This window comes from Amphiprion ocellaris, chromosome 10 (genome assembly GCF_022539595.1).
Source record: "Amphiprion ocellaris isolate individual 3 ecotype Okinawa chromosome 10, ASM2253959v1, whole genome shotgun sequence".
NCBI lineage: Eukaryota > Metazoa > Chordata > Actinopteri > Pomacentridae > Amphiprion > Amphiprion ocellaris.
This window is the reverse complement of record NC_072775.1, coordinates 2,233,819-2,246,714: the sequence shown is the minus strand read 5'-3', so window position 1 is coordinate 2,246,714 and position 12,896 is coordinate 2,233,819. Positions and strand designations below refer to the sequence as shown.

General features: G+C 39.2%; 1 protein-coding gene across 2 annotated transcripts in view; it reads left to right on the top strand.

The window, feature by feature from the left end:
• Positions 1-12,896, top strand: part of LOC111586146 (guanine nucleotide binding protein (G protein), alpha activating activity polypeptide, olfactory type) — a 90,303-nt gene that overhangs the window by 37,088 nt on the left and 40,319 nt on the right. For both annotated transcript variants that reach the window (XM_023295825.3, XM_023295826.3), the window contains exon 5: positions 4,161-4,258. In XM_023295825.3, coding sequence (XP_023151593.1) covers positions 4,161-4,258 — 98 coding nt within the window. The remainder of the gene's footprint in view (positions 1-4,160; positions 4,259-12,896) is intronic.

The window sequence follows — 12,896 nt, the reverse complement described above, 5'->3', positions numbered from 1 at the left end:
ACGGTGGTGGTGCAGCACTTCTGCATTCAGAGGCTGCACGTCTATCAGCACGTTTGAGCGGCTGCAGAATTTAATGAACTGAAGGAAGAAGTTTTCTTACCGTATAAAGCAGCTGTGAAAAGTTGACGAATGTGGACTGGTTTGCATGCATTCCCACTGTGACCACAATAAACGCAGGAAGTCCTTGGATTGTGACGTCATCGACCTACGGCGTTTCATTGTTATCTGGAACTATTTGGCAAGTGGAGCCAACTAGTTTTTTGTCTCGTTTTTGTCGTTTTGTGTCTCGTTTCTGTCATTTTGTGTCTTGTTTTTGTTGTTTTGTGTCTCGTTTCTGTCAATTTGTGTCTTGTTTTTGTGTCTCGTTTCTGTCATTTTGTGTCTTGTTTTTGTTGTTTTGTGTCTTGTTTCTGTCAATTTGTGTCTCGTTTTTGTCATTTTGTGTCTTGTTTCTGTCATTTTGCATCTTTGTCGTTTTGTGTCTTGTTTCTGTCATTTTGTGTCTTGTTTCTCTTGTTTTGTGTCTCGTTTTTGTCATTTTCTGTCTCATTTCTGTTGTTTGTGCCTCCTTTTTGTCGTTTTGTGTCTCTTTTTTGTCCTTTTGTGTCTCATTTTTTTAGCATTAAATAAAGTTGCGAGAGGGAAGCTAGGAAACATCGTGCTAAGATGTAAAGTGGCAATGCAAGGACAAAGCACAACTGTAGGAGTAGCAGTTAGGGCTGGGCAATATGGCCTAAAAAGCAAATCTCAGATTTTTTCACAAAAAATCCTGATTCACGATTTATCCGATTATTTTTTTTTTTTACCCCCTACCTAATCTCTGCACCCCGGTGTCCAGTCTACTTAATGCAAATGAGCTGCAGCCCTCTCCAGGTAAACACACCGGATCACAGCTGGAAATGCGCTGCATGTGGCATGCTGGTCCGGTTGCGGTGCATTTCCCGCTGCGATCCGGTGTGTTTACCTGGAGAGGGCTGCAGCTCATTTGCATAAAGTAGACTGACTTCTACTTTATGCAAATTGCATGCAGCCTGCAGAGATTCCACGCATCATGAAACCGTCCTCAAACTTCTAAACCAGGCGTCAGTGACCTAAAACAAGGACAGATTTAGCTGCTGCAGATTATTTCTCGCTTCAGATGCTTTCAGAAATACTTTTCGCTGACGGGTTTTTTGAAATAAAAGGGAAAGTTTGCGGCCGAGCCGCTGTGTTTATCCGACTTGTCTGCAGGACTGTCCAGCTGAAAGCTCGGTGACGTGACCACGTAGCGGCTGCTGTTGCTCAGTGCTGTCATGTGACCATGTTGTGGTCCGCTAGTGACCACCCGCCGTCCGTGCGATTTTCAGATGTGGTGCGTTGCCGTGCAGGAAAGTCGCATCTAGTGGACACGCGCCTTTAGATCTGCACCGCTCGCCGCCATGTTGTTTGTGTATCAAGCGCGGGAGGGAGGGGGGGGTGCAATCTGAACTACGGGAGCCCAGCGGGAAGGCGTTGGTGGCGGATGTTGATGAGAAAATCGATTTTCATTAAAACAAATCGACCTTAAGTACAAAGTCAAATTAATCGATAAAATTGATTTATCGCCCAGCCCTATGTACAGTCTGTGATTGTAAAGATTAGACCTGAGGATGAAAAAAAAGAGCATTTTTTTCCACAAGATCTCGACATTTTGGGATGTCTTTTGAGGTCTTGTTAGCAAATCTTAATACCATATAGCAGTGAGAGATCAAAATATTTGGTCCAAAAGCCCAAAATAAACAGTTTACAATCACAGGAGGTCCTCGGTTTACGACGTCCTCGACCTACGGCGTTTCATCGTTTACATTCTCCGGTTGGACGCCACATTGGATTGTGCTACATTCACTAACTTTTTATCTTCATTATGGCTCCCAGCGTAAGTCAGACTTCTGATGCTTAGAAGAAAAGGAAATCCGTCTCCATCCAACAAGTTAAACTCGTGCTTGCAAAATGAATCGTGAGTCGTAGCAAACTCTTAACTGTGGCTCTTGATGCACATTACAGACTGAAAACTGCAACAAAAACTGAATAAAGCAACATAAATATGAGTAAATAAATCCTTTAAACTGAACCAGTCAGCCCAAAGATGAAGTTAATTACTGACAACATTTACAAAGTAGAGCCGTACATCCAGAAAAACTAAACATCAAAATAGTGGACAGGAAGTGACAACTGTCAACTTCAAAACTAGAAAAGTGCTCAGAGAACGCAGTACTCCTCCAAGGCTGCTCAGTTGACGTATCATTTCCGATGGATGAAATCTTTAATAAAAAATGACCTTGCACTGAGCACAAGCATGTGTTATGCATGTGCATGTTATGTATGAATACCAAATTGCGTGTAAATTACTCTTATAAAGGTCTGTTGATTAGTTCATCAGTTTTGGCAAACCTTTCTTTTGCTAGTGTTAAAATAACCGTTCCGTCCATGCTTTTATTTTGAAGGCATATTATTTAATGTTACAGGCTTTTATTTTGTCATCATTCCAGAGGCACAGGAAGTGTTTATCTAAGAAATGGTGTCTTGACATGATGAAGACGCTGCTGAAAAGTCCTAAAATTCCCGTAAAGATGAAAGAAAACAGTTCCAGCTGTTGCTGTCTAGTAAAGGATGTGTCTGAACTTAGAAGCAGCTGGAATGGAGACAAGCTCTGATGGTGTTTCCTGAAGAAAGGAGGGAAGGACAGAAAGGTGGATTTGTGTTCAAAATAAGAGAGTTTAGACGTGTGAGGAAAGTTTCATGATGAGTTGGATCTCTGCATGCCGCATCAAATTTGCATAAAGTAGAAGTCGAGTCTACTTTATGCAAATCTGGGTAAACACACCGGATCGCAGCTGGAAATGCACCGCAGCCAGACCAGCATGCCACATGCGATGTGTTTCCAGGTGTGATCCGGTGTGTTTACCCGGATTTACATAAAGAAGACTTGACTTGTACTTTATGCAAATTTGATGCAGCATGCAGAGATCCGACGCATTACAAAACTTTCATCAAACATCTAATCTATCTATCAATCAATCAAAGTTTATTTCTATAGCCCTTAACAACAGCCCAAAGGTGACCAAAGTCCTTCACAGTAAAAAAAACAAAACAAAACAAGAAAATAACCTAAAAACAATCCAGTAACTTATGACAGGACAAACAATCACGCTCACCTACGGGCAAATTTAGAGCAATCGATTAACCTCAGCATATTTTTGGACTGTGGGAGGAAACCCACACATGTACAGAGAGAACATGGAAACTCCATGCAGAAAGATCCCACACGAACTGGGGATCTTGTAGCTGCAAGGAGACAGAGCTAACCGCTGAGCCCCTGTGCAGCCTAAACTAGCCGTCAGTGAGCTAAACCAGGACCAGATTGAATGCTGTGGCCCACTAGTGACCGAGGACATGTTCTGGATTTCTGCATTTCTGTAGATTTTAGTGGAAAGCAGTTTAGTTGTAAGTTCAAGCACACAAGATCTACTAATCTGTATATTATCGACTGTTGTTTGTTTCTGAGTCTTTTCTTTTTCTTCTTCCTCAGGAGTTCTTTATTATTGTCTTGTTTTTGTCGTTTTGTGTCTCCTTTCTTTGTTTTGTCTCGTTTTTGTCATTGTGTCTCGTTTCTGTCGTTTTATGTCTCGTTTTTGTCGTTTGTGCCTCGTTTTTGTCGTTTTCAGTCTTGTTTTTGTCATTTTATGTCTCATTTTTGTCATTTTGTATTTCATTTCTGTCGTTTTGTGTCATGTTTTTGTTGTTTTGTTTCTTGTTTTTGTTGTTTTGTCTCGTTTCTTGTCTCATTTTTGTCATTTTCTGTCTCGTTTCTGTCATTTTTGTCTCGTTTCTGTCGTTTTGTGTCTCGTTTTTGTCGTTTCGTGTCTCGTTTTTGTCGTTTTGTGTCTTGTCATCATCTGAAACCTGTTAATGTTATTTTTATCGACACTAAACTAAAGGACCAGGATATTGGTGATCATCAGTTTCATAATTTAGCGTGCTAGCAGTTTTGTGTCACCGGTTGAAAGATGATCTCCATGCATGGGTTGACTATAGGTACAGTAGATCCCTGTATAGTCCTGACAAGATCACACGAGATGTACTAATCTGTATATTATTGCCTGTTGTTTGTTTCTTAATCTTTTCTTTTTCTTCTTCCTCAGGAGTTCTTTGATCACGCAAAGAAGCTGTGGGACGACGAAGGAGTGAAGGCGTGCTTCGAGAGGTCCAACGAATACCAGCTCATCGACTGCGCACAATAGTGAGTCCCAACTTTGACATACATATTGTGCGATGATTTCGAGCTGCGGATGCTTTTGGGTGTACAAAAAGTTCCCTCCGCCAGTCCATGCTTTGTGTGCTGTGTTGTTTGTGCAGCTATAAGCTCCTCGGAGCAGGATAAGTGAGCTGTGGAGTATCATCCGTCCTCTTTGTGTCGTGTCAGAGGTGGAAGCTCTGCGGTGTATGCTGGTGTCATGTCATATATGAACACGGCTGAGATATGTTTACTCTGGGTGTGTCTAGTCAAGCAACAATTGCAGTTGTCCTTTGGAAAATTATACGTATATCTCATCACGTCAGCGTATTTGACGTTTCTCCATGGAGATATGCAAAGCTCAGTCTGACCTGTTTAATTTATTGGAACTGTGTTGTATCGCTTGAAATGCTTTTACTACTTTATTGATGCTGTTGTAGTGCTTATAATGTTAATTAAAGCTTTCCATTTCTCTGTTGGAGGTGATAATGTGGATTACATTTTAGTGTCTCTGTGGCTAGACAACCTCTGTGGGTCAGGATTTGAGTTTGACTCTCATCTAGATCAGGGGTGTCAAACTCGTTTTAGTTCAGGAGCCACATTCAGCCCAGTTTGATCTCAAAAGTCAGATAAAAAAAAGACAAAAAACAACAAAAAGAAGACAAAATATTGCAAAAATGAGACAACACAAAATGAAACAAAAAGAGACAAAAAATTAAACAAGTTGCAAAGCAGCAAAAGAAATGGATACACGACAAAAACAAGGCAAAAAAACACAAAACCACAAAAAACGGCTCTCAGAACAATGAATAAAGCAAAACACAAAAAGATAAAACTAAGACAAAAACCACAAGCGAGACGGGAAGGAAACGCGAAAATGACAACGAGAAACAAAACGACAAAAACATGAGACGAACAACAAAAGTCAGACAAAATACATCAAAAACAAGACAAAATATTGCAAAAATGTGACACAAAACTGCAAAAAAATTTGACAAGCAACACAAAACAAAACAAAAAGAGACAAAAAATTAGACAAACAAGTTACAAAGCAACAAAAAATGGGTAAACGACAAAAATTCGACAAATACACACGACACACAAAACAACGAATAAAGCAAAACACAAAATGACAAAAATAAGACAAAAAACACCAGCGAGACGAAAAGGAAACACAAAACCAAAACCAGAAACAAAACGACAAAAACATGAGACGAAAGTGAGACAAAAAAAAAAGGGAAAATATGACAAAAACGAAGCACAAAATGACAAAAGAACAATGAACAATCTAGTATTTTACTTTATGATCAAAACAACTTGTCATGGTCTGGAAATAATTTTAAATTTATAGTTTTACTAATTTACAATCTGCAGTTAATGTCTTCTCTGGAATTTTTACACTTTGAGAGCCAGATTGGACCCTCTGGAGGACCGGATTGGACCCTCTGGAGGACCGCTTTTGGCCTGTGGGCCGCATGTTGGACACTCCTAGTCTAGGTAGAGGTTTTCTTAACACAATTGTACTTTTGAATGCTGTCATTGGGTAATGCTGATAACTGCTGTGTGGCAAGATGTAGTGTGTTTGGAAGGCTCTAAAGGCCCCGACACACTAACCCAGACCAAAGATAACAATGGTGAGAGAATGGTGGTGATATCTTTGGTTGTGGCTCTAAATCGGTGGTCCTACGTCGCACTGAGAGACAGGTTCAAGGACAGTCATTGTCATGGCGGCCAAAGACGAGCTGTCATAAAATCCTGTCAGAAATCTGGGGTGATCATCTCACAGTGTGATGCTGCTGGACCTACAACTAACTAACTAACCAATAGAAATGCAGGATGAAATGACATACTGATCAATAAACCCAAATAGATGATTTACGGCGACAAAACGCATCAAAACACTTATGTGGGATTTAAACAAAGAAGACAGCCTAGTAGAGTTGTGGCAGCAGAAGTCTTTTAGACGTGTCCTCCAGCTCGGACCACAACCGGACAAGAAAGGATGAAGCATCGAAGGATATAGCTGCTCCCAGGTTAGTAAGCTAACATTAGCGGCTAGCAAACACACACACCGCTGTAGATAGTGGCCACGGCTCTTAGTATGTTATTAAATGATGCGTTCATGTTTGGCTAGTTTCCCTGTGATTGTAGGGCTCTGTTCATGTTTGGCTAGTTTCCTTTTTGATTGTAGGGTTCATGTTTGGCTAGTTTCCCTGTGATTGTAGGAGCTCTGTTCATGTTTGGCTAGTTTCCCTGTCATTGTAGGGCTCCGTTCATGTTTGGCTAGTTTCCTTTTTGATTGTAGGGTTCATGTTTGGCTAGTTTCCCTGTGATTGTAGGAGCTCTGTTCACGTTTGGCTAGTTTCCCTGTGATTGTAGGAGCTCTGTTCACGTTTGGCTAGTTTCCCTGTGATTGTAGGGCTCCGTCCATGTTTGGCTAGTTTCCCTGTGATTGTAGGGTTCATGTTTGGCTAGTTTCCCTGTGATTGTAGGGTTCATGTATGGCTAGTTTCCCTGTGATTGTAGGGTTCATGTATGGCTAGTTTCCCTGTGATTGTAGGGTTCATGTGTGGCTAGTTTCCCTGTGATTGTAGGGTTCATGTTTGGCTAGTTTCCCTGTGATTGTAGGGTTCATGTTTGGCTAGTTTCCCTGTGATTGTCGGGTTCATGTATGGCTAGTTTCCCTTTGATTGTAGGGTTCATGTTTGGCTAGTTTCCCTGTGATTGTATGGTTCATATTTGGCTAGTTTCCCTGTGATTGTAGTAGGGCTGGGCGATATGGCCTAAAAAAAAAATCTCAGATTTTTTCACAAAAAATCATGATTTACGATTTATCCGATTTTTTTTTTTTTTTAACCCCCTACCTAATCTCTGCACGCCGGAGTCCAGTCTACTTAATGCAAATAAGCTGCAGCCCTCTCCAGGTAAACACACCGGATCACAGCTGGAAATGCGCCGCATGTGGCATGCTGGTCCGGTTGCGGTGCATTTCCCGCTGCGATCCGGTGTGTTTACCTGGAGAGGGCTGCAGCTCATTTGCATAAAGTAGACTGGAATTCTACTTTATGCAAATTGGATGTGACGTGCAGAGATTCCACGCATCGTGAAACTGTCCTCAAACTTCTAAACTAGGCGTCGGTGACCTAAAACGAGGACAGATTTAGCTGCTGCAGATTATTTCTGCCTCAAGTGCTTTCAGAAATACTTTTCGCTGACGTGTTTTTTAAAATAAAAGGGAAAATTTGCGGCCGAGCCGCTGTGTTTAGCCGACTTGTCTGCAGGACTGTCCAGCTGAAAGCTCGGTGACGTGACCACGTAGCGTCCTGCTGTTGCTCAGCGCTGTTATGTGACCATGTTGTGGTTCGCTAGTGACCGCCGTCCGTGCCATTTTCAGATGTGGTGCGTTGCCGTGCGGGAAAATATCATCTAGTGGACACGTGCCTTTAGATCTGCACCGCTCGCCGCCATGTTGTTTGTATATCAAGCGCGGGGGGGAGGGGGGCGCACTCTGAACTACGGGAGGCCAGCGGGAAGGCGTTGGTGGCGGATGTTGATGAGAAAATCGATTTTCATAAAAACAAAATCGACATTAAGTACACACTCGAATTAATCGATAAAATCGATTTATCGCCCAGCCCTAGATTGTAGGGTTCATGTTTGGCTAGTTTCCCTGTGATTGTAGGGTTCATGTTTGGCTAGTTTCCCTGTGATTGTAGGGTTCATGTTTGGCTAGTTTCCCTGTGATTGTAGGGTTCATGTATGGCTAGTTTCCCTGTGATTGTAGGGTTCATGTTTGGCTAGTTTCCCTGTGATTGTAGGGTTCATGTTTGGCTAGTTTCCCTGTGATTGTAGGGTTCATGTTTGGCTAGTTTCCCTGTGATTGTAGGGTTCATGTTTGGCTAGTTTCCCTGTGATTGTAGGGTTCATGTTTGGCTAGTTTCCCTGTGATTGTAGGGTTCATGTATGGCTAGTTTCCCTGTGATTGTAGGGTTCATGTATGGCTAGTTTCCCTGTGATTGTAGGGTTCATGTTTGGATAGTTTCCCTGTGATTGTAGGGTTCATGTTTGGATAGTTTCCACAGTGTGTTAGAGGCCTTAAGAGTATCCTGGATCACCATAGGGTGCTGGTTGGCCTCTCTGTTGCCTGTTGATCAGGGGTGTCAAACATGCGGCCTGCGGGCCAGAAGCGGTCCTCCAGAGGGTACAATCCGGCCCTCAGAGTCTAAAAATTCCAGAGAAGACATTAACTGCAGATTGTAAATTAGTAAACTATAAATTTAAAATTATTTCTAGACCATGACAAGTTGTTTTGATTCTAAAGTAAAATACTAGATTGTTCATTGTTCTTTTGTCGTTTTGTCTCATTTTTGTAATATTTTGTCTTGATTTTGTTGTTCTTTTGTCTGACTTTTGTCATTTGTCTCACGTTTTTGTGGTTTTGTCTTTCCTTTTTGTCTCGCTTTTGTTTTTTTTGTCTTACTTTTGTCAATTTGTGTTTTGCTTTATTTGTTGTTTTGTGTGTCATTTGTGTCATTTTGTCTTGCTTAGGTTGTTTGTCTACTGTTTTGTCATTTTGTTTCTTGCCTTTGTCATTTGTGTCATTTTTATCTCGTGTTTTTGTCGTTTCTCCATTTTTTTTGTTGCTTTGGAACTTTTTTTGTCAAGTTTTTGTCTCTGTTTTGTTTTGTGTCTCATTTTTGTTATTTTGCATCTCATTTTTGTAATATATTATCTTATTTTTGTTTTTTTTGTCTTATTAATGTTCTTTTGTGTTTTGCTTTTTTCATTGTTTTGTGTACAGTTTTTGTCGTTTTGTCATTTTTTTTGTCTCGCTTTGTAACTTTTTTGGCGAATATTTTATGTTTTTTCTTTTGTTTCATGTCGTTCGTGTCATTTTTTGTCGTTTTGTTTCTTGCTCGTCGTTTTGTGCCTTATTTTTGTCGTTTTGTGTCTCATTTTCATAAAATTTTGTCTTCTTTGTCTGATTTCTGTCATTTGTCATGCTTTTGTCATTTTGTGTTTCCTTTTTCGCTCACTTGTGTTTTTTGTCTTATTGTTGTCCTTTGTGTTTCGCTTTATTTGTTGTTTTGTGTATCGTTTGTGTCGTTTTGTCTTGCTTCTGTTGTTTGTGTGCTGTTTTGTCATTTTGTTTCTTGCCTTTTTCATTTGTGGTCTTATTTGTGTCATTTTTTTTCTCTCGTTTTTGGTGTTTCTCGATTTTTTTTTTGTTTTCTAACTTTTTTGTCAAATTTTTGTCTTTTTTGTTTTGTCATTTTGCGTCTAATTTTTGTAATATTTTGTCTTATTTTTGTTGTTTTTTTGTCTTATTTGTGTCCTTTTCTGTTTTGCTTAATTCATTGTTTTGTGTAGTTTTTGTCGTTTTGTCATTTTTTTGTCTAATATTTTGTCTCTTTTTTCTTTTGTTTCATGTTGTTTGTGTCATTTTTTGTTTTGTCATTTTGTGTCTCATTTTCTTAGTATTTTGTCTTTTTTCTCTGACTTTTGTCGTTTGTCTCATGTTTTTGTCGTTTTGTGTTTCATTTCTCTCACTTGTTTTTTTTTGTCTTATTTGTGTCCTTTTGTGTTTCACTTCATTCATTGTTTGGTGCACTGTTTGTGTCGTTTTGCGTCCTTTTTTTGTGTTGTCTCATTTTTTTGCCGCTTTGTGACTTTTTTGTCTGTTTTGTTTCTTTTTTGTTTTGTTGTCATTTTGTGTCTCATTTTTGGAGTATTTTGTTGAATTTAAATGTTAAATGTCAGATTGCTCATGATGATTTGTAAAAAGATAATTCCTTAAATGTGAACATTTTCAGAACGTATGTTTTTGCACTAAAACAAAGGTGGGATGTGGAGTTGTGGTTGTTTATCCGTTATGATGCTGTGATTTTACTGGTCACTGGAGATTAAACTGGGCTGAATGTGGAACCTGGACTAAGATGAGTTTGACACCGCTGCTGTAGAAGGAAGTTTGGATATGCAAAGCGACTCGGTGATTACAGTGCTCTCCTTCTGCTTCCCCTCTGACTCACCTCTGGATTTACATGTAAATATGAAGACAGGTTCAGAAGTGCAGTCGCTTGACGTTGTCCCCTCCCAAAGGTTGGCTCCCTTTATCTCCCAGGTTCGGTCAACGGCACACTTTATCAGCAGTGGGCATAGAGGCTGGCTGCTAGCGATTCTGTGTGAGGCCGTGTTGCATGGGTGGAGCGTACAGATGTTTTAATGATGGTGAAGCACAGCTGTGACAAACCCATCTTAGTCCAGGTCCCACATCCAGCCCAGTTTGATCTCCAGTGACCAGTAAAACCACAACATGATAACCTATAAATAACCACAACTCTAAGTTTTAATCACAGGTATCTGGAACTGAATAATCTAGTGTTTTACTTTATGGTCAAAACGACAGTCAGACAAAAAAGAACCCCACCCAAAACAACACAAAATATTACCAAAACGAGACACAAAATGACAAAAACGAGACAAAAAAAAGACAAAATATGAGACAAACGACACAAAACAAAACAAGAGACAATTAGACAAAAAAGTTACAAAGCGACCAAAAAATGGACAAAAACGACACAAGGGAGACAATATAACACAAAGCGACAAAAACGATGCACAAAACGAGGAATAAAGCAAAACGCGATGACAAAAATGAGACACAAAATGACAAAACCATGAAACAAAATTGCAAAAAATGACAATAACAACACGAAACAACACAAAAAAGAGACTAGAAATTCAACAAAAAAGTAGACAACACAAACGAGACAAAAAAGCACAAAACAACAAAAATGACACAAAACAACAAAGTAAAACACAAAACGACAAAAATAAGACAAAATCACAAGCGAGACAAAAATGAGACAAAACAGCAAAAACACAAGACAAATAATAAAAGTCAGACAAGAGAAGACCAAAAAACAACAAAAACAAGACTAAATGTTACAAAAATGAGAAACAAAATGACAAAAACATGAGACAAACAAGTCAGACTAAAAAAGACCAAAGCAAGAGAAACAAGACAAAATACTACAAAAATGAGACACAAAATGACAAAAACATGAGACAAATGACAATAGTCAAACAAAAAACAATAAAAACAAAACAAAATAAGCAAGAAACAAAATGACAAAGTGAAACACAAAATAACAAAAATAAGACGAAAAACAAGCGAGACAAAAAGAAAACACAAAACGACAAAAACATGAGACAAACAACAAAAATCAGACCAAAAAAAGACAAAGAATAATACAAACAACAAAATATTCCAAAAATGAGACACAAAACGACAAAAATTAGAAAGAAAATGCCAAAAACATGAGACAAACGACAAAGATCAGACAGAAAAGACAAAAAAACAACAAAAACAAGACAAAATATTACAAAAATGAGAGACAAAACGACAAAAATGAGACACAAAATGACAAAAATGAGACACAAAACGACAAAAAAATTTGAGAAACGACAAAACTCAAACAATAAAAACTACAAAAACAAGACAAAATATTACAAAACGAGACACAAAATGACAAAAGAACAATCTAGTATTTTATTTTATGATCAAAACAACTTGTCATGGTCGAGAAATGATGTTAAATTTATAGTTTCACTAATTTATAATCTGCAGTTAATGCCTTCTCTGGAATTTTTACACTTTGTGGGCCGGATTGGACCCTCTGGAGGACCACTTTTGGCCCGTGGGCTGCATGTTGGACACCTCTGATTGCTGCAGCACGTAGACAAACGCTCTGTGTACTCTTTTCCTGAATATCTCCGACATAAATTTGATTTGGGGTCGAGTCTTCCCTGGTCGCTGCCTGTGAGTCAGGTGATGGTTGGAGAGTCACATGAATCTGAAGGTGGAGCTGCTCTGAGTCAGTCTGTGTTTGGTCGGACAGCACAATATGTTAAAAAAAAAAGCGTGTTGTGTTTATTTTAGTCGGTTTTCCGGCATCACGGTGACATCTGGTAATGCTGTGGTATCATAAACATTTCGGATCTTTATAACTTCCTCGTTACGACTCTGTGGTGTTGAAATCTGCAAGAATGTTCTGTATTGTAATAACTGAAAGCACTGAGGCCTGCGACTCGCCGAGGCTGTTAATCCAGCTGTCCTGTGACACGGGTAAACATTAACAGAGCAATATGAAGACAATGAAAAGCATACAGGGCTTACATTGAGTGCTTCATGGCTGCCTTTCCTGCTGTGTGTTGGTTTATCAGCTCTTTTTTTCTGTCCCACATCGACTCTTTTAGATGCAAAATGCTGCCAGATCTTTTTTTTAATCCCATTTCTCCTCTATTTCTATTAATTTTTCCCCTCGTTTGATTTCTTCTCTGTCTCGCCCTTCATCCTGTCTTCCTATCGCTGCCTCTCTGGCCATTGTGTCGCTGCTCCTGATTGGCAGTTTGTTCAAGAAATCATCATTAAGCAAAGAAGTTTGAGTTGCTGCTGCATAGAAATAAGAGATTACAGTGCTGGAAAAAAAAACTAAAAAATAAATTAATACATATGTGTGTATATATATATATACATACATATATACATATCTATATCTGTATATCTATATCTATCTCTCTCTCTCTCTCTCTCTCTCTCTCTCTCTATATATATATATATATATATATATATATATATATA